The sequence below is a fragment of the Bacillus rossius genome (assembly GCF_032445375.1).
Source record: "Bacillus rossius redtenbacheri isolate Brsri chromosome 9 unlocalized genomic scaffold, Brsri_v3 Brsri_v3_scf9_1, whole genome shotgun sequence".
NCBI lineage: Eukaryota > Metazoa > Arthropoda > Insecta > Phasmatodea > Bacillidae > Bacillus > Bacillus rossius.
This window is the reverse complement of record NW_026962012.1, coordinates 17,846,513-17,867,944: the sequence shown is the minus strand read 5'-3', so window position 1 is coordinate 17,867,944 and position 21,432 is coordinate 17,846,513. Positions and strand designations below refer to the sequence as shown.

Genomic DNA, 21,432 nt, shown 5'->3' with positions numbered 1-21,432 from the left:
TAATTGAGGAGTGTTTGTGGGAAACGGTATAAGTGCCAAATAGTAAGTTTCTCAGGAAATGAAAAAAACGTGTCAAAAGTAATTTTATATACCAAATGCTGCAGTACATATATTTTCGGGATTATTCCTGTGTCAAAAACTATTACAAAAAAATTTAAACATGTTAAGCAAATGACAAATGAAAAAACAAGCGAAAGTTTTTTTTATAATAATTGTCAAAATTCTGCAGTTTATGTATTTCCAAGATCATTCCTGTGGAAAATAATAACAAAAAAAAATTAATCACGTTACAATATTATTTTGCCTACATTATTATAATGTATTCTCACTTTAAAAGAAAAAAAAAGCATATGATTTACTGTAAAAAGTGTCATATCACTGACAGATTTTTCTGTAAAAGGAATGGTACTTCACATCCATAAAATCGAGCATTGATAGAAGGTCTTTCTTTTTTTTCAGCACTTATGTGATTTGATGGCTTGCATCCAGGAAGTTTCTTCAAAGTTTTCACTTGTTGCAGGTTATGCGACTTCTTGAATACCGAACACTCACTCCATTCTTCAAGTTCATTGAAGCTTTTCTTGACCAGAATAGAAGTGTGGTTGTCAACACAAACTCTTATCCAAGATAGTTTAGTCAGCTGGAGTTTGGTTGTATTGAGAAACCGATCCACAACCATGCCAAAATCAAAAAAGTCCTCTTCTTTCATAGCGAGGACTGTGAAGAGATTGGTTACCCTAGCAGACCTGACAACTTCTTGCACTTCTTCAGGAACCATGGGTGTACATTTTCTTTTTCGTTTTTCTATCACCCCAAAATTCCTATCACAAGGCATATAGATGTGGCCTGAAACGAGGTATTTGATATCTATTGATTTAAAATATCCTTTGGCAACTAGGTATAAAACAGCCATAAGTAACATCCTGTTCTTATTCTGAGCGACGCAGTTATCGCACCATAGCTCTATTTTATTCTTTGCTGTGATTGCACTTTTCAACACTTTAAAAAAAACATGATGCAATTTCGTTGCCTCCACGACCTGCTATTGCCTCGTGCCACATACACATGTAACTTTTATTGTTATCACCTAAGTGTACACAAAGGTTGTAGTTAGAAAGCTGCCTCGAGTAAAACATGTTACTATGCGTAAGAGTGGGACAGAAAATAACCTGCTGGAGGTCCATTGATAAGCAGCATACATCACTTGCAGGGAGCTGTGATTCATTCATGCACTTAGTTAGCAACCCAAGGGCCTTCTGGGCCTTCTTTTGGTGCACGGTCAGCTGTGTTCGTATGGAGAATTGTCCAGTTTGTGTTTCATTGGCCTTGATTTTAGATTGCAGCATATCACATACTCTGCACGTATCCGTTTTTGGCAATCCAAAATATAGATTTGGGAAATATTTGCGAAATACTCGCTGGTAAAATCTATATTCTACTTTGGATTCAGGGTGTGTATCTTTGAATGCAATATGCATTCTGTGAAAATTTAAGTCACTACTCAGATATTCCCTACCACTTTTTTTCCTTCCATAGTGGCTTTCTTGGCGTGGAAATGATTGTATGTGTTCCTGCACAAAATTCCAGTCTTCATCTGTGTACTTTTGTTTGTGTTTGTGTGATGACGGTCTTTTACCTCTGCCATAGGAATATGCTACATGACCTAGCTTTTTTTTATCGTTGAGTGTCTGAAGTCTTCGGTTGGTGAGAGAGAAAATGTCTTTAAATGTTTTAGCACATACCTGCACAAGGCCTGTTTTCGTGGGAACAGTATATGTCATGGTGCACTGCCGCTTGCTATCAGCCGGATCTTCATATTTTCCGTGTCGCCTTCGTTGAACGGGAATGACATCTATACGGTTCATCAGATACGTGCCTTGTTTTTCATCGGAGAGCTTGTACATTTCTAGGAATAAAAATTCCTTCCATTCCTTCGTCAGTTCACGGCATTTGTAGTTACACTTGCAGCTTGCCTAAAACGAAACAACAATAGTTTGTTTTCTCACATGAAAACTTAAGTTTACAAACATTTTGAAATAAAATCAGGTTTGCCACAATCATGTTTTACATTTTGAACAACTTCTTAAAATGCATGTTGGTTTATGATTGCTAGTGTTGTAGACAGAAACATGTTTAGAGCATGTAATTTTAGGTTATGAATGCAATACATACCTCAGCTGCAGCTGGCATCTTTGCAGGTTTTTCCTTTTCTTTTGAAGTTGTGTAAGGCTTCCCATGGGTCCTCAATTCTTTATTTTCCGCCACTTTCTTTCTAACAGACTTTAATACCGAACTGTTATCCATTTCTTACAAGAGTGCATCCAAACATGCCATGAAACGAAACACAATATGGCTACTTACATCAGATGGCACTTGTATCATTCTCCATGACAACAGCTGTGGAGCTACACCACGCGCATTCTATCGACGCTTGTTTGAACTGAATATGGATGATTAGCACTTATACAACTTCCTATGGTATAAGTAACAGGACATACAATTATTTCAATGATAAACCTCAAAATGTTACTTTTTGGCACTTATACCGTTTCCCACAAACACTCCTCAATTATGCTAGCAAAATTATTTCAAGCACAAAATTTAAATGTTGAAATGGCTATGCGACACTTCTACACAACAAGATCTGCCCTATTTTAACACCTTCACATTATTATTATTCCAAAATAATTTTGTTTCAACAGATTTTTTATAAAAAGTTATAACCACGTAGATATTGGTTTATTTTGTTTTAATTTTACAAACAATGTGCTATAACATTTTTTTAGAGGCCCACAAGACAAGTACAATAATAAATTACTTCAATGGGCAGCAACGAATTCTGCTGGCTTACACTCCAATACTGAGTACTAATGAAAGTTGCGAAGTGTTTTAGTTGTAGAGTAGCAAAGGTTTGCTGGAAACACTATATTTTAATAGGCTTAATGTTTGCTACTCGAACCACATACGTAAATGTCCGAGTAAAAAAAAACAACTTCATTAATTTAAGGTAAGAATGGATTTGTCATGAATACAAACAGGCAAAACTAATGCCCATTGGTAGAGAAAGTGTCAAATAATTCATTAAATGAGATTTAAGGAGAATTTTGGCCAGTGGCTAATATAAATTTATGTGTAGAGGATGTTCGGGTTTTTATAGGTTATTAATTTATTCGGTTGGCTGGAAATGCCAAAACAAGCAAAAATTATGTTAAGGAGCAGGTGTGCGGGAATGCAGCCCTGCAGAGGTACTGGCGCATACATTAGAGTGAAAACTTGAATTTCGCGAGCATCACTGCAGCACTTTCTCTGGCTCGAAGGTCGCAGCGCGCTGACTTTCGAATGGTCCACGATAAGCAGACGACGAGCTCAAAGCAGATGTTCGGAGATAGTCCAGCGCTCTAGCAACCAGCAGTGTGGATGGTTGGTTGTGCTACATTTAAACATGTGGCTTTGGGAGATCGCCGCAGTGTCACTACGTATTGTAGTTGCCACACAAACAACTCCACCACACTCTGGTGCAAACATGTGGCACCACTCAGATTTCCCATGTCCACATTGATGGATTGGAAGAAGTCCTCCTCCATTACCAGAATGTTCATGAGTGTGAATATTTCATGTGAGGCACTATGAAAACTAGGACCTAACCGCACGAATCCATTCAGAGACTGAATCACTGGGCACACAACTGCATGAGCATGAATCTCTACATGTGGTCGCATAGGAAGTATACATTAAAAACCATTTTTTGTAATTTATTGTATGGTTTGATGAACTTGTTGGGTTTTTTAGAATAAATCTGTTACACACATATATCATAATAACCTAATATTCCTCAATTTCCAACGCACCATAATGCTAGGGCCATGCTTCACAAGACATGAACCTTCTTGAAATCTGACCACTTTCCAATCTCATAACACACACAAAGCATTGTTGTGATTTCGTTACAAACACGCGAAATATATAGGCAAGAAAACTTACTTATTAAGTCATATTACTTTCTGTAATGAAGTCGATGTGTTATTAACTTTACTCTTGCTTAACTGATTTCGATAATCCATTTTATAAATAGGTTTTTTACAGCTTCAACACTGACTTTTGCATGTTTATCACGCCAGTTTTTATCACTAGCACTTTATTGAAGTCCTTCGTTACAATTGTATATAAGATTACATACACAATCATTGAAATAAACCACTATACTGGAAATTGTTTTTTTTTTTAATTTTGATTTTCTATAAGAGTAACAATTATAGTTAACCAAGTATTTAATCCGCATTCCAATTTTCAAACAAATTTGGCATTTCAACCCATGTAGTTGATAAATTTTAGAAGAGTTTTCATTACTTGTATTTTTTTTTAATTTAATGTTTAATGAAAAATTTTCCACAAAGAATGCCAATTTAATCTAATTCAAACATAATAAACAGTAATAATTTAAGCATTTTTTTATTCCAAAATATATCAAACACTACCTATATTACATTAGATCCTTTATAAATATACTAAATAATTTACCAATGATTTTAGTTGACTGATTTTGATGATTTTTGTATCTTAATAAAACTTATCTTGCTTAACTTTCGTAATAATATGCTGGTAAGGGCATGCAATATCATCTCATCAACTTAACCAATTTTTTTAAAAATTTGAAAATACAACTGAAAGATTTTTTTAGATCTGAATAAACTGATGGTGGGAAATTTTGACCTATGTTTTGTAAAATAGTGCTAACATATAAACTGCCATAAAATGTACCCCTCCCCCGGGCAGGCCATTACTGAATAGAGATATGTTTAGCAAAATTAAAATGCCCAAAAATACTATTTAGTTTATCGTCGTTTCCACAATAAGATATTTTTCGAAACCTTCAAAATAACCAAAACAGAGATAGTAAGTACATTCATACTTGGGGCAGTCCCCGTATTTTCCCAGTATCTACTTGAATATTGCTTTCCATTAATTTGATTTTAAGAGCCAGGAAGTAGCAATTATAATTTTTGTGACAGCTTGGGAGCACTACGAATGAAAGATTCTTATTTCGGGATAATTTTTTTTGCATAATGCCCTTTAAATGTTTTACGAAACATTTTAAAAAAATATCCATGCATGTTCGTGATCGATTTTTTGGACGAACTATGGATTTACTCCACCAACTTTGATGAGCATCTCAAATGCGATCTTGATCATAAATTCGTAGTGCAAGTGGCATCACATAGCTTGTTCTTGGGAGATCCTTATTAGAATGTACAGAGGAAGAAAAACATAACCTAAGTGATGAATGATAAACACCTCTACGCAGACGGAATATTGAGTTACGTGACTTTTGCTAATTTATGTTCTGAAATGTTACAGGTCAAGTTTGTCAGTCAAATTCAAGTATTATTTATTGTAAACATTGGGGAGTTTTGAGTATAGTCATAATTTATGTTGTTGGATTTAATAAATATTTTTGTAAACATGATGTGTAAATGTGCGCTTCACATTTTACATGCAATTATAATATTTTCTGAGGATTGTATTTCGAAATGATTCGTAGTGTTTCACATGACTTTTTTCTACACACAGGATATTTAAAAACATTTTTTAGCTAATAAATAGCAAATATAACATCAAAGTATAATTATTGTTTGAGAAAATGTTTGCATAATCATGCTTTAGTATAGGTAATTACTTAAAGAGTAAAAAAAAACGGTATAAATTAAACTATAAGATATAAAATTAAAATAATGTCAAATATTTTTACGACATACCTTTATGAAACCAAAACATTCCTTGTATATTTTTTAACAATTAAATTTGGCTATGTTATTGTAAATTACAAAAATATAAACTAGGCAAGTCAAGTTTTACATAATTTGCGTTTTATTTTACGCTTTTATAAAATATTCAGTATTTTAATCACTTTCAAAAAATAATTTTTCCAAAAATGTTTTTGTTTAAAATTATATTAACCACATACAAAGATTATTTTAAAAACGTAGCTAGTAATTGACTATAAAATACTATAAATAACTATTTTTCAACAAAATTTTATTTTTTAAGTAATAAGAAAAGTTTGTAAAAATGTGCTATTTTTTAAATTTTATTTTTGCACCTAGGGTAGGTCCAGGGTTCTGCTGTTTTTAAACTTAAGAATCAAGTTACATAAATTGAAGTAATATTTTCAAACATTAATAAGTAAATTTTAAGCTCAAATGACTTTTGTCACTGGCTAAAATTTTAAGTAGGGACATAAATCGACCAAATCCATCAATTTATTAGCAAGTATATATATATATATATATGTATATGTATATATATGTATATATATATATATATATTCATTTTTCGATTTTTTCTTAGTTTTGGAATGATTATCACAAATTTTTTCAGATGGAAGCCTAGATGGTGTATTCTCTGGTGATAAATGATCTGGTAATTCACACTAGTGCGCTCTAGCAGGTAACAAATATACCAATATACCATACTAGCGCACTATAGCAGACAAGCATATCCAACATGATGGTATACAAAATGGCTGCTGTGACATCACATTATCGAGAATAATAAATTTCTTTGTAGTAGTAATGAGTCAGTCTGACGGTAGTCACCATTGATGAATTGGTTTTTTTTTTCCTAATTGCCGATGTTTGGATTGGAGACGCCGAACTCTATTAAATATTTGTTTCTTTATTTAAGTATAATAATTTATACATTTTTAAATCCAAACTTAGCAGCTTAAACAAAAACCAAGCCGCTTTATGTTACTTTAAATTTTTAGAGTATTTTAGATTTTTCGTGAGAGAATTTTCCTTAAATCAGAATTATTTATCGCGAAAATGGGAAATTGTGAGACCTTTTAAAAAAATTGTAAGTCTATTTCAGATAATATTTATTGATATATAAGGCCGAATGTCTAAGTTCAATGTCGTTCAAGATGGCCACCACAACGTAATGATCCAAAATGGCTGACTCCCGACACCCGCAACACAGCCTGAGTCCTGGAGTAGGAGTTACATACCTGCTGCTATCAGAGATACAAAACACATATTGTGATTTACTATTTCCAGCGCAATAGCGTTTGGAAAAAAAGTGGGGGGGGGGGGAGGGGGGGGGGTGGATTGGAACCATTTTTGCCGTCTTTAATGAAAATACTCTGGTCTCAAAGGCATTGTTTACAATTTAAATGTGAGGCACCTCATCTTGATAAGGAAGCCTTCTTTTCACAGACGAGAGAGCCAAACACCCGATCGTGCATCTTCAGGTTTTTTTTTTGTTCATTGTAAATAAATATGGCGGTGTTGATAAAAGGATACAAATGGTCAATCAGGTTAAGTTAGCTACATTATAAATACTGTAAAACATTGTGAACGGTTTATTTGGTTAGGATAGCTACATTGAAGATACGGAAACAAAGCATGAACTCCCGGGAACTTCGGATTTTGGCTCTCTCGTCTGTGAAAAGAAGGCTTCCCAACTTGATATGTGTTCGCAGTGAATGCCAAACACTGCACTGCCTCTGACAGAGAAAGGATCAGAGACGCAAGGCGCCGAGTGCAGCGCCCCAGGTGGACGCCTGCTGAGCCACCACTGCAATATGGCGCCCGCCCCAGCCAGTCGTTAATCTCGCTCAGCCACCGCCGCCTGCCGCCTTTGTCCTCAGCCGGCCCATTAATAACCCTGCCCACCCTGCACTGCCGCGGTATAGCCCGCTGCCCGCACACACTGTCACCAACCACCCAACAATTACAAAACTGCTCGAGAAGTCATTGCCCGCGCTGCACGTGGCTCTGTTTGTCACGGAAGACAACCGACGTGGATCAAATATATCCGGGACAGCTCAATGTGACTTCACCTAACTCGGCCCTGCTCGCGATGGTGTGAAACCTCAAATATAACATGTTGCCAACAAACTAAAACATGTTTATGATCGTAAATAGTGACATAAGAATTTAATGGCCACCTATAACAGTACATCAACATATGAAGTGGTAAGCTTGCAAATTAGGAACACTAATGGAGACAGATGTGACAGCACTGGAAGGTAGATTACTGACAAGCAAAACGTATGTATCACACATTAAATACGTTAGGCTGAGGATTGAAGATAGTCGACGCCATCTTCGATTACGATTCACGGCAGCCATCTTGGATGACCTTGAACTTGACCCGGCGGACATTTTGTATCGAGCGCCCCGTTCACTTATGCTGCAATTTTCGTTACGCCCGCCAACTTGAGTGTATATGACGTCATCGTTGCAATTTTCGTTACGACCACCACCCTGCATTATAGAACGTTGTAATTTTCGTTATGGTCACCATATTGAATTCTAATAACATGTCCGCCATCTTGGATCTGATTTCACAGCCACTTTTTAGATTCTGACATTTACGCCATCTGGTTTTCGTCTGCTGGAGGCAGCTGTCTTGGATTACATCACATTCGCCATATTGTTTTTTTTTTTTGGTCTTCTGGAGGCATTCATATTGGACACTGACATATTTGTTTCTGCTGTTTACTAATAGAGAGAGCGCCAGCGTCGCTCCATTTCATCACATAAGGTCGATGTTCTACTACCTACCAGAGCTTTTATGGTCCGTATCGACATATTTAATGTAATTTTTATGCAAAATTCATTGGAAGCGCTGTGATTCGAACCAACGCAGCTCTGACCTCTAAATTAGAAAACATAAATGCTATTGACCGCACGGCCATCGAGACTTTACCAGACTGGGAATTAAATAGATCATATAAAAATAACACATATTTGAGCTTGTGTGTATATATATATAGATATATTTAACTTGAAGAAATAATAGCACCGCCTGTTCGAGACAGAGTCACCATATTAATTTTCAATACTTGCTACCAGGAGCGCTAGTTAACGCACATCACATGCTGAGAGCGCTGTCGCCATCTTGTTTTTAGTAATCGATACAAGGAGCCCTGTACTAGCATAACCTGATGTAATTAACGAGTAATATAGGCTGTTTTACAAGCCTACAGACCAAAAAAATCTACGAAATACGAGGACAGAACGTAGACAAAATTACGAATACACACAAAACATAATCGAATTTTGCTCCAACTACATCAAATGTCCCAATTGCTTTACTAGCGCCAAATTTTCTAAGTACTTCAACAGGCTAGCTCCAATTGTTCCAACTAGCTTCAAATGATCACCGCATCTGTGTTGTGGACCAGTACGTGGATACTCCATCTACCCCCAGTGCTCTCACCTCTGAAGCACCTCCACCTCAGAGGGTTGCAGTCCTTGCTGCAGCCTCGACAGTAGACTCGCGGCGGCTGAGTTAGGCCCCGAAACCATTTAAAACCGTCTGCTGCAACCAGTGCGGCAGAAAACATTCTCAATTACATTAAGAAACAATTTTTGAAAAAAAATGAACTATATTATTTTGAAATAATTCAATTGTTTCCTTGGTTTTGATGACATCATTAATGTAGATGTAGTTAAAAAAAAATATTGGTTAAAAGTCGATAAATTTAATTATAGTTAGGTACAAACTTATGAGTGAAATAATGAAATGAACTTACAATTTTAACAGAATATAATACTTAAGTAAAAGTAGTTCTTGCGGAATATTACAAAAGCTAGTGTTAAAAATTGCCTGGGTAACCGGTATTTGCACTTTGGCTCATTTTTTAAATAGAAAAATTTAAAGGTATGCCAGTGGTCTTATTTAAATATCAAACACGTATGTTAGCCTGCGCTGTTTACGTGTGTGGTACCAGGCTAGAAGAGCCAGTGGGAAGGCAGGCGTGGCGGCCTCTAGCGAGGACTGCGGCAGCCTGGGCGTCAAGAGCGGGCGGCGCGGAAGCACACAGGCTGCTCATTAGCACACAATAGCGCGTGACCTCAGGTGGCCACTGGTCAGGATGACAAACCCGAGCCTAGCTGCCCGCGGCCACAAACCACTCCAGTGCTGTGGCTTGCAGCAGACTGCTTCACCGTGTGGCCACTAGCCAGTATCTCCAGTATCTCCAGTATCTCCAGTACATCCAGTACCTCCAGTACCTCCAGTATCTCCAGAATCGCCAGTATCTTCAGAATCGCCAGTACCTCCAGTACCTCCAGTATCTCCAGTATCTCCAGTATCTCCAGTACCTCCAGTATCTCCAGTATCTCCAGTACCTCCAGTATCTCCAGTATCTCCAGTACATCCAGTACCTCCAGTATCTCCAGTACCTCCAGTATCTCCAGTACCTCCAGTATCTCCAGTACCTCCAGTATCTCCAGTACCTCCAGTATCTCCAGTATCTCCAGTACATCCAGTACCTCCAGTACCTCCAGTATCTCCAGAATCGCCAGTATCTTCAGAATCGCCAGTATCTTCAGTACCTCCAGTATCTTCAGTACCTCCAGTATCTTCAGTACCTCCAGTATCTCCAGTATCTTCAGTACCTCCAGAATCGCCAGTATATTCAGTACCTCCAGTATCTCGAGTACCTCCAGAATCGCCAGTATCTTCAGTACCTCCAGTATCTCGAGTACCTCCAGAATCGCCAGTATCTTCAGTAAATCCAGTATCTTCAGTACCTCCAGTATCTCCAGTACCTCCAGTATCTCCAGTATCTTCAGTACCTCCAGTATCTCCAGTACCTCCAGTATCTCCAGTACCTCCAGAATAACCAGTATCTTCAGTACCTCCAGTATCTCGAGTACCTCCAGTATCTCCAGTATCTTCAGTATCTCCAGTACCTCCAGTATCTCCAGTACCTCCAGTATCTCCAGTATCTCCAGTACATCCAGTACCTCCAGTACCTCCAGTATCTCCAGAATCGCCAGTATCTTCAGAATCGCCAGTATCTTCAGAATCGCCAGTATCTTCAGTACCTCCAGTATCTTCAGTACCTCCAGTATCTTCAGTACCTCCAGTACCTCCAGTACCTCCAGTATCTCCAGAATCGCCAGTATCTTCAGAATCGCCAGTATCTTCAGTACCTCCAGTATCTTCAATACCTCCAGTATCTTCAGTACCTCCAGTATCTCCAGTATCTTCAGTACCTCCAGAATCGCCAGTATCTTCAGTACCTCCAGTATCTCGAGTACCTCCAGAATCGCCAGTATCTTCAGTACCTCCAGTATCTCGAGTACCTCCAGAATCGCCAATATCTTCAGTAAATCCAGTATCTTCAGTACCTCCAGTATCTCCAGTACCTCCAGTATCTCCAGTATCTTCAGTACCTCCAGTATCTCCAGTATCTCCAGTACCTCCAGTATCTCCAGTACCTCCAGAATCGCCAGTATCTTCAGTACCTCCAGTATCTCGAGTACCTCCAGTATCTCCAGTATCTTCAGTATCTCCAGTATCTCCAGTACATCCAGTATCTCCAGTATCCTCAGTAACTCCAGAATCGCCAGTATCTTCAGTACCTCCAGTATCTTCAGTACCTCCAGTATCTCCAGTACCTCCAGTATCTTCAGTATCTCCAGTACCTCCAGTATCTTCAGTATCTCCAGTATCTTCAGTATCGCCAGTATCTTCAGTACCTCCAGTATCTTCAGTACCTCCAGTATCTCTAGTACCTCCAGTATCTCCAGTACTTACAGAATCTCCAATATCTCCAGTACCTCCAGTATCTCCAGTATCTCCAGTACCTCCAGTATCTCCAGGACATGAAGCAAGCTGTGCTGCAGAACTATCGCTCTCAAAACCAAACAACAATAGTAGTCATCAGCCGAGGGCTATTCATTTGGAACCCCCTTTTTTTTAACATGACACTGCATGACGACTGCTGGTTTCCAGCACTTGCTTACTGCCGCCATTCTCGCCAGTTAAAACTGGTTTCTTGCTGGTTGACACTGATTCCTCGCACTGGCAGTGTGTCCTCGCACTGACTGATGCCGATACCTCGGGCTGGTAAATGCTGGTTCCTTGCGCCGGTTGATGCTGGTTCACCACAGTGTTTGATGCCGGTTCATTACATTGGTTGACGCTTGTTCCTCATACAGTTAGACACTGGCTCCTTGCGCTGGTTGATGCGGGTTCACAACAATGTTTGATGCTGGTTAATTACATTGGTTGACGCTTGTTCCTCATACAGTTAGACACTGGCTCCTTGCGCTGGTTGATGCTGTATTTTTGTAATGGTGTATGCTTGTTAATCATGTTGTTTGATCTTGGATTCTCGCACTGCACTCGCTTGTGAATGTGAATAGAGGGTGCCACATGTCTGAGCAGCAACATGTGTGTAAAGACAACATAAATTGCATAATAGCTATTTAATATATTGCAAATGTCTAAGGAGTTATCATTAGGCTCATCATTGACTATAATTAACGTGGCATGTATATGTTTCAGTACAATATATTTATATTCTTTGGCAATATTTCCTTAATATAAGCCCTACTTAGTTGATAAATAAACATTTAATGATTTAAACAAATTCACGTGTCAGTGATTCTCGCCATGGCATCCTATGCACCAAGTTTTGCGGGCAACTCTATATATTCGTGCTGTATTAAACTTTATTTACTGTAGTATAACAGCAGAATTATGTTTTCTGTTTCCGCTATTCATTATCCATGTATTGGGTAGGCATATATTTTTTTTTTCTTTTGACGCGAATACGTCTTTAAAATTGCTTTCATAGTGGGTGGCAATTCAAAAAACGAATGATAAATTCGGGGGATACAGTTTGGTATTGCAGCTACATATCTATCATCTCCATCCAAAATTTAATTACACCACTGGATAGCTAAATGATCAAAAAATTCGTTACGCTAAGTGAGGACTGTAACGCATCGCGCGCGGTGGAGGGGGAAGCGCCGCCATTTTGAGGTCATTTTGCGGCCTTTTGAGATTTCAATTTAGTATAAGCTACGACGTTCGTTTGAGTTTCAATCGTCAGCTCTCGTCCAAATCTACCGATTGCATATATAAAACATAAGTGTAAAATAGTTACAGTGAATATACATGGTGTTAAAAAAAAACATAATCAAAAATATATGTCAGCCTATAAGCGTCAAAAATCCAAATCCAAAGACAGAGATCGTATACTGTTGGAAAGGGATTCCCAGAAGCAATCGAATGATACCAATACAACACCATATGGCCGAGTGAAGCAGTGCCGGGAACGTGAAAGAATGAATGCGGCTGAGCGGATCAACGACGGTGCCAGTACATCTGCAGCTGGGGCGGTTGAAATTATGCAAGTGGATGATGAATTCTTAGTGTTCAAACATGATTACAACAAACATAAAATAGCGTATTTTATTTTTTTGTAAAGAAAATATTACCTATTACGTACACGTATTCACGTTCAACACAAGGCCTAGTCCATGACACAGCCACACTCCATTATTTTTTAAGCTTATTAAATGAAGACAATTTGTTTTCATCTCTAATCATTTGTATAAAACCTAGCAGTATCTACAGCATCTTTAACATCACAATAATATTTCTGTGACTATAACTAAGAAAAATAAATGTTCATAACCCTATTATATTATTTCTCTTACCAATGTTAAATGTATATTCAGCGACCGTGATTCGCACAGGCGAATATGCGCTCAGTTATTTATAGTTATGTCATTCTTCTCGCGAGTGCAAGACACACTGATGTGTCGTATCGCTTAGCGCGGGATATTAACTACGGTATACTGCCATCTTCTATATTAACTTGAACAATGTATAATTTATAACATTAGTACCAGGGAATGGAAGAAACGCGCTACCAGTAACGACGTTATTTGTAACAGTTACTTTTTATGGTAACGATCGTGGTAACTCAATATATTAAGTTTTCAGTAACTGTAACTGAATTACATTTTTCTGCCTTAAAGTAACGATAATTGTCGTTACTTCTTGCATTACATTTTTTAAATGTATTTCTTATTGAACGAACAACGATTTGTTGATTTTTTCAATCCCAGAACGAAAATCCCGACAAGCATATTATTTGCGATGGTATTGCTTGTACTTGTAAAACTGCCGTTGGCTAGCCTGCGCTCGTATTTTGATTGTCATTTATTTAATATTTGCGACATGCGGGTTTACTGTTGTGTAGAGGTGTAAAAGTAACGAAAAAAAGTGTACCCTTATGTATTCGTTACTATAAAAATCAGTACTCGTTACTATCGTATCGTTACTCGTTACTTCTGATAGGTACCGCATAACATGCAACGAATCGAGTCGTATTGCGTACGCATACAGTATGACGTCGCGTAAATAATAATAAATAGAATACATATAATTAAAAATATTTGATAATTAACAGTTTTTGTTAACCAAGAAACAATTAAATCTCATTAGAGCGGCTTTATTATATTATCTCTATTAAGATAATAAAAAAAACGTGAAAATTCGCGATAATAAAAAACAAAAACATACATATTTCTAATTTGTAAAAAATACTTTCTTACGTTGTTTCTGTTCCAATCTCAAACTTTGTCTACACACACAATACCTTTAATAAACAGTAAAAAACTTGGACGACGAATTTCCAAATTATACTTTACTTAATAAGCAAACATCGTTCTTCGTAACGTAAATTCATCGAATATGCGCGCGCATACGTGAAACATACGAAAAATGCGAGTAACGAAATGCAGCCGTGTGTAACGTTTCGTTACTCGTATATAGACGGTGACCCGTTACTCAGTAACGAATACATACGGTTTGTTACAGCTCTACTGTTGTGCTGTTTAATTAATTAACCTACCTGCGCACATGCGCGAAAGCAATGACATAATCTAATGAAGCGAGAAGCCTAGAAAGCAGTCCAGAATTTTCGTTGCCGTGGCCTTCATATTCTAATTTTTTCGAAGTTCGGTCGAGTAATAAAAATAACCTTATTGTGAAGTGCTTGTTGTGTGGTGCTGCGAACAATTTTGTAGTGTGAACTAAATACTCAATGTAATTTAAGACCTATTAAAAATTTTTCAGTTTAAATAAACATATATCTTTACTAAACACAATATGTTTTATTAGCTTTTAATTATAACAATTTTACGTATCACAGTTTTAGTTTTTCACAAAGTAACTGTTAAAGTAACTTACAGTTACTTTTCTCAGAACTGTAACTGTAACTGGTTTATTTTCAGTAGTGTAACTTGTAGTTGTAACAGGGTTAAATTTCCATTGGAGTATTTGTAACTGTAACTGAGTTACTTTTTAAAAGTAACTTTCCGGTCCCTGATTAGTACAAGTTAAAAAAAAAAAAAACAACAATCGAGACAGTTCAATACTAAAAAACTTTAGAAACTAAATCAGGTAATCAAACTTAAATCAGGGCGTAAATGTTTCTTTACCAGCTTTACTGCTCGTAGCCATACGCCCCTCACAAATATTGAGCAATCTTAGAATAAATATTTTAACAGTTTGGCGGCTACGGCAGCTGTTGTTATAAGCTCGGCGTGAAGGCGCGCTTGAACGGACGTGTAGAAAGGAAATTAAATAATTTTTCTGCGTTGAGGAAAAGAAGATACCGTTCAAATCACAAAATAGTGAAAGTTTTGAACGTAAAATATAACAAACAGACCACCTTTTACCCCAAAATTAACAAGAATTATGTTTAAGAATTTCATGATTATAAAAATTAACCAGTTGCTTAAAAATGGACCGAATGAATAAACAAACGTAGATATAGTGGCTCAGTGCACAAGAAAACAAATGCACGACGTTCGAGTGTCGTGCTGGTGTAAGAAATGATACTGCACCAGCTGCTGCAGAAAACTTTGCCTTTAAAACTTTGTTAATTATGGGTCTCACATTAAAAATCCTCGGGAGAGGACGTGGCTTGCAAGCAACAAGTGATATAGCACTGGTTGGGCGCGAGAACTTTCAGACCATTAAATAGTTTTATAATAGCATTTTTACGAGGTAAAGTCATAAGGTAAGTCAAAAATGATAATTTAAAAATAACTTACTGTGTTGATCACTTAAAACTATACTCAATTCTTAAAATAATCTCCATATATATACGTACATATACTACGTTTATATCAGTGCTATAATATCAGATGCATAAAATTCTTTGGGTTTCTATCATAGCAACATGAGAACACGCTGATATATCGTAAAATCACTAAGCACCATCGCAGTTATGAAACTAAATAACGTATACGAGCGAATACTATCCATTCTACGTGAAAGTAAAATCATAAAACTAGATGAAACTCCTATTTATTAATATTCTTGGAAAAAAACCTGCTAATTTATTAATATTCTTGAAAATTAACTGCAAATAAATTAAGAAAAACAATTTCAAACAGTGACTTACTTTATAACATTCTTTTGTTTTAAAAACGTTATTGATGGTATGTTACATATTGCCTCAAACTGCAATCAGTTATTAAAATTTTAACCCTAAAACAGGGGACTTAAAAAAACACGAAAACAAAGTCCAAACCAAAAATAATAGAGGTACGAATCATAGCAAGATCAAGAATATTAGAAAGGAAGATCGCATAATCCATCCATAAATGTCAGTAACCATGTTTAAGAGGAGTCCGATTATGAAACAAAGTTTTAAATGCCAGAAGTTTACTGCTTTTCACAGTAAGTTCCTTCTTCCTGTTTTCTGATTGGCTTTGTGGCATATTTCTTAAAATGTGTGTGTTAGCGTTAACTCAGGCGCTGCAGTATATTTCCGATCCTGGAGGAAAATTAAAATTATTCTGTAAAGTTGGTGGAGCTGAAAAAAGATGGATAAAATGAAATAGGAAATTGAAAAATGAATGTCAGCGAATCTTTCAGTACTCTACAGTAATGTGAAACACCTAATCTCGGTAAAAATCAAATTAATTTGTTTCCACGTTGAAAATACACTTATTATACTTAACTCGTGCCTCCGACACGAATTCGAACGTACGATTCTTTAAAATAATGCCACCCCTGATAAATTACATTTTCAACGACACTTCTGGACGCGAACCACATGTTTCCGCGCCCGTCGCGGCTGCTGGACTGTCAAGTCATTCGATTTGCAGGACAACAATTTAAACTGCATAATGAAATGGCTAAGATAAAAGCGAAAATGTGTTGAAAAATGATTAAAGCCCAGCTTTGGACCTGATTTTCATCAAGTAATTTTTTTTTAAATACTGCCCATCTTGTTAAAATTGATTAAAGAGTTAATACTATAAAGTTTCCCCCCTTTGTATTTGTGAACTTTGGTTCACGTCACAGATGGAAGCGCCATGGTAGTTACACATTTCCATTCCTTTACTTCCTTCGTAATCATGAAATCACTCCCACCAAGTACCGTATACCGAGAGCTAAATTATATAAGAAATTATACAGAAATTATACAAGTGAAGTTTCATAAAGGCTGTTGGGGATGGCGGATGTTCACACTCCATCGGTAAGTAAACGTACACCGAGTAGTAAAATTATTCACATATATTATAATTAGAGCTTCTATCCCCCCTTAAATAGGCAAATCAGACTATTTGGCATCTCACTGAGTTATGCAAATATTAAATATTACAAAATTTTGTGCATTAATAATTTTACAATAAAATTGAAACTACGTGTTACAATTGAATAAAAGTAGTGCGTACTTAGATACACACGTTATAAGTTATACTTCTATTGTATTACTGAAATATTTACATGATACATTTCAAAACATATATATACACTATGTATATATTTATATTATTGTTTTTTTTAAACGACTGAAATTTGTATGTAAATGCTTCCTATAAACAAACCACCTTATTCAGATGATTTTACATTCAAGATTGATTTGTAAATTTTCATCACGAAATTATTATATTTTTCATGGCATCAAACATACGTAGGCTAACAATTAGTTTTATCTCTACAGTATGATGAAACCTGCGCTATCCCTAAATTTAAATGTTAAGTAAGGGTTTTCAAAATTGTTATACCAAAATTCTTAAATATTTAAGTAGTTACTATATCTTCTTATGACAATAAAGTATAGCATAAAGTATTAAAATATACTTATAGTATTAAAAAAGTTATATTTTTTAATATACAAGCACAGTGAGAATTCTGCGATGTTCACGAAAGAAATATATAATGACGAATAACGCGGGTCCACCATATTTGACATATATCTGAGATTCCACAGATAGTTACACACATACACTTTTTGCAAAATCCGTTCCAATTAAGAAATTATTCCTACCAAACGTCGTATACCAGATGTTAAGATGTTACACATAAAAAATTATAATGTCCATATATTCTTTGAATATTGTTCATTAAATTATAATTTTCTGCACCGACAATTACATTATAGGAAACCAAATACTCTCATAAAAATCCAATAAAGGATATGTTTCCAGTGTCTTCGTGAAATTACCACGAATAGGGAACCAGTATTCCTGGTCAGCAGGACTAGCGGCAGGCATTCACGTTGCTAACTATATCAAAGGCTAGTGCATAGTGACATGAAGAACACGCCAACATAGTTTCCACGAGACAGGTACTAGTATTCTTAGTCAGCACCAAAAATATCAGGCAAAAAATCTAGCTGGCTGTTTCAAAGGTTAATAATTAGTGACATGGTGAAAACGCCTTCATAGTTTCCAAGAGTTAAGTACTGGCATTCTTGGTCAGTACCACAAGCTTAAGGCAAACATATTGCTGGCTGCTCCAAGGGCTAATACCTAGTGACACGATGAACGCTATCATAGTTTCCATGCGTAAAGTACTAGTATTCTTGGTCAACTACACAAGAATCAGGAAACATATTGCTCGACGCTTCAAGGACTACTAACTAATGACATAATAAACACACTATAATTGTTTCCATGAGTTAAGTACTAGTATTCTTGGTCAGCACCACAAGCTTAAGGCAAACCTATTGCTGGCTGCTTCAAGGGCTAGTATCTAGTGACCTGATGAACACGCTGTCATAGTTATCATGAGTTAAAAACTAGTGTTCTTAGTCATCACTACAAGCTTCCAGCATATAATTGCTGGCTGCTTCAAGGGCTAGTGCCTAGTGACCTAATTGAGACACGACGACGTAGTTTCACGAGCAGGAATCCAAACTTCCTGCAAGCTAGTAACTTGCTGGCTGCTCAAGGGCTGGTGCCTGGTGACATTAGGGGACACTCCAAGACAGCTTACAAGTGAGTGGAACATTTAGCATGCGCCTGGCTGCACCACATGCTGCAGGCAAGCATGCCGTTAGCTGTTGTAAAAGCTAGTGTCTGGTGACATGTCACATTAATCGTTATTAATTTGCTTGTTCAATATAATGATTATTTTAGGCCTGAATAAATTCTGAGTTTCTGTTTCCTTTAGTATCAAGTCATTGGTGGGGTACCCATTAATTACCGGTCAGGAAACTGCAGCACATATCCTGTAAAATATAGGTGTTATACCATACGAGTTAATTGCAACAGAAATAAGATTACACTCAATTCAGTTGAAATGTTAGGCGTCAAACCAAATGGAATTGAATTTTGTCATCTATTGTAGTGAACTATACCTATCCCAGCTTTGAATCCAACATCCATTGGCTCCAACAGTCATTGGCTCCAACAGTCATTTGGATCAATAGTCACTGGGATCAATAGTCATTTGGATCCAATAGTCATTAGCGCCAATAATCATTAGCTACAATAATCATTAGCTACAATAGTCATTGGGATCAATAGTCATTGGCTTCAATAGTCATTGGCTCCAATAGTCATTCGCTCCAACAGTCATTCGCTCCAATAGGCATTGGCTCCAATAGTCATTGTCTCCAACTGACATTGGCTGCATTAGTCATTGGTTGCATTAGTCATTGGTGTCAATAGTCATTGACTCTAAATGGTCTTAGGCCTAGCTGCTATTTGGCTACAATACTAGGAGCCTACAAAGCTACGGGACTACGGGACTACAAGACAACATAGCTTTTAACTGTCTTTGACTCCACTCAGCGACGAGAGTTTATCTAACCCGTGCGAAAGAACTTGTTGCAAGTAGTACCGGTTTTTACAACAGATGTCGTCTCGTGTTGTGTTGAGGTAAAAATATTTATTTCTTTTATGTGGGATGCCGGATGCTCACTAACGATCGCAAGAGAAGGATGGCTTCGCTAGACACCAAGGAGAAGTATGTTCGTTCTTCATGATAGTGCTTCTCAGCTGTCTCATAAATGTTTTTTTTTTGTTTGAATTCCACCTGAAAAATTATTGTTAGTGATAATTTGGTAGCAGAAATTCACATTTTAAATGTAACTCAAAATAAAATTGCGTGACTCTTAAGTAAATGATTTTTCATGCAGAGATCGATTCCTCACAAATAACAAGGAGCACTCGGAGAACATCTGCATAAGTCTCGACAGGATTAGCCAGAAGCACTCGCAGAAAACCATCAATATTGACAGGAATAATCAGGAGCACAAGAGAAAACTAACATACGTTTTCATTAATATCAGAAAATCACAGAAAAATAAAAATAAAAATTAGAATAAAAAATAATAATGAATGAAAAATTAAAAAATATATATATATTCTGGTTTGTTCTAGATCTCTATTCTTGCTCAACAACGGAGAAGTTCCGCGGAAGAATCTATTAATTTTATTTTATTTTTGACCTCACCGGGTACGAACCAAGGACGTAAATGCGTGTTTAAATATTATTTTATTAAATTTTTATAAATAACTTTTTTAAATTTTTAAATTTTTCAAATTAAAATCTGATAATAATTGCAGATTTTCAAGATGGTGGCCGTAACGGAAATTGCAATAGTGAAGTCATAATCCAAGTGTCGTCAGAGGCTTATCGGAGGCTGTAGATGCGGAATTTAAGCCTCATTACGGACTTTTCAAGCCGTTGGCATTTCTAAGGACAAAAACGGGAAATATTTCCCTCAAAACGGGAATTTTCCCCGTGAAAATGGGAAATGTTTGAGGAATTTTGAGTCATTTTGAGTCATATTTGAGTCCAAAATAGCCGCTGTGACTTCAGATGGCGGTCAGCTCCACTTCCACACCCAGAACCCCGTTCCCGGAGCCCCATTTACATTCTACTAGCAGCCCTATTCGCCAGGTCATCCTTGTTCTTACAAACATTACCGTGGTTCCATTCCTTCCTGCGTGAAGTTGTGATGGGCTTGAGTAACATCGGATAACTGTTTAATAAAGTTAGTATTTGCATATTCAATTAGTTACATCGAGAAAATGTTCAATGTAATTTTTTTTAAAGGTCAGGTAATTTTCCAACAGATATTTCAAGGTGTTAAATGACTCGATCACTCCCAATATAATAAGATGCCACCTCCAGTAAACCCACTTGATGCTCAGCAAGCCAGCACCCAGGTAGCAACACGGTCGCCCATCTCGCAGAGTCCTGCAGATATCTGGTCAAGAGTTCGGGCCCTGCCCCGCCGCCGGGAGAAGTGGTTTGTGTCCACATTTTCGCAACATTATGTGGAGCGCACAACCCCTGGTGCAAAGACATTACCATAGTATGACGTCGCGCGAACAGCTGGAGACAATGACCGCGGCCAGC

At 36.9% G+C, this 21,432-nt stretch overlaps 2 protein-coding genes across 2 annotated transcripts in view; one reads left to right on the top strand and one right to left on the bottom strand.

The window, feature by feature from the left end:
- LOC134542735 (furin-like protease 1) overlaps nt 1-21,432 on the bottom strand; it is a 574,833-nt gene that overhangs the window by 125,501 nt on the left and 427,900 nt on the right. The window lies entirely within an intron of this gene.
- Nucleotides 6,388-21,389, top strand: LOC134542698 (uncharacterized). The gene is made up of 5 exons (XM_063387164.1): nt 6,388-6,417; nt 9,968-10,186; nt 10,269-10,506; nt 10,674-11,599; nt 21,267-21,389. The coding sequence occupies exons 1-5, from the start codon at nt 6,388-6,390 to the stop codon at nt 21,387-21,389; spliced, it is 1,536 nt and encodes a 511-aa protein (XP_063243234.1).

Coding starts and splice junctions, on each gene's coding strand:
- LOC134542698 (XM_063387164.1), top strand. CDS start 6,388: ATGGTGTATTCTCTGGTGATAAATGATCTG. Junction 10,507..10,673: donor TCTCGAGTACCTCCAGAATC/GCCAGTATCTTC, acceptor GAGTACCTCCAG/TATCTCCAGTATCTTCAGTA. Junction 11,600..21,266: donor CAGTATCTCCAGTATCTCCA/GTACCTCCAGTA, acceptor CCCATCTCGCAG/AGTCCTGCAGATATCTGGTC.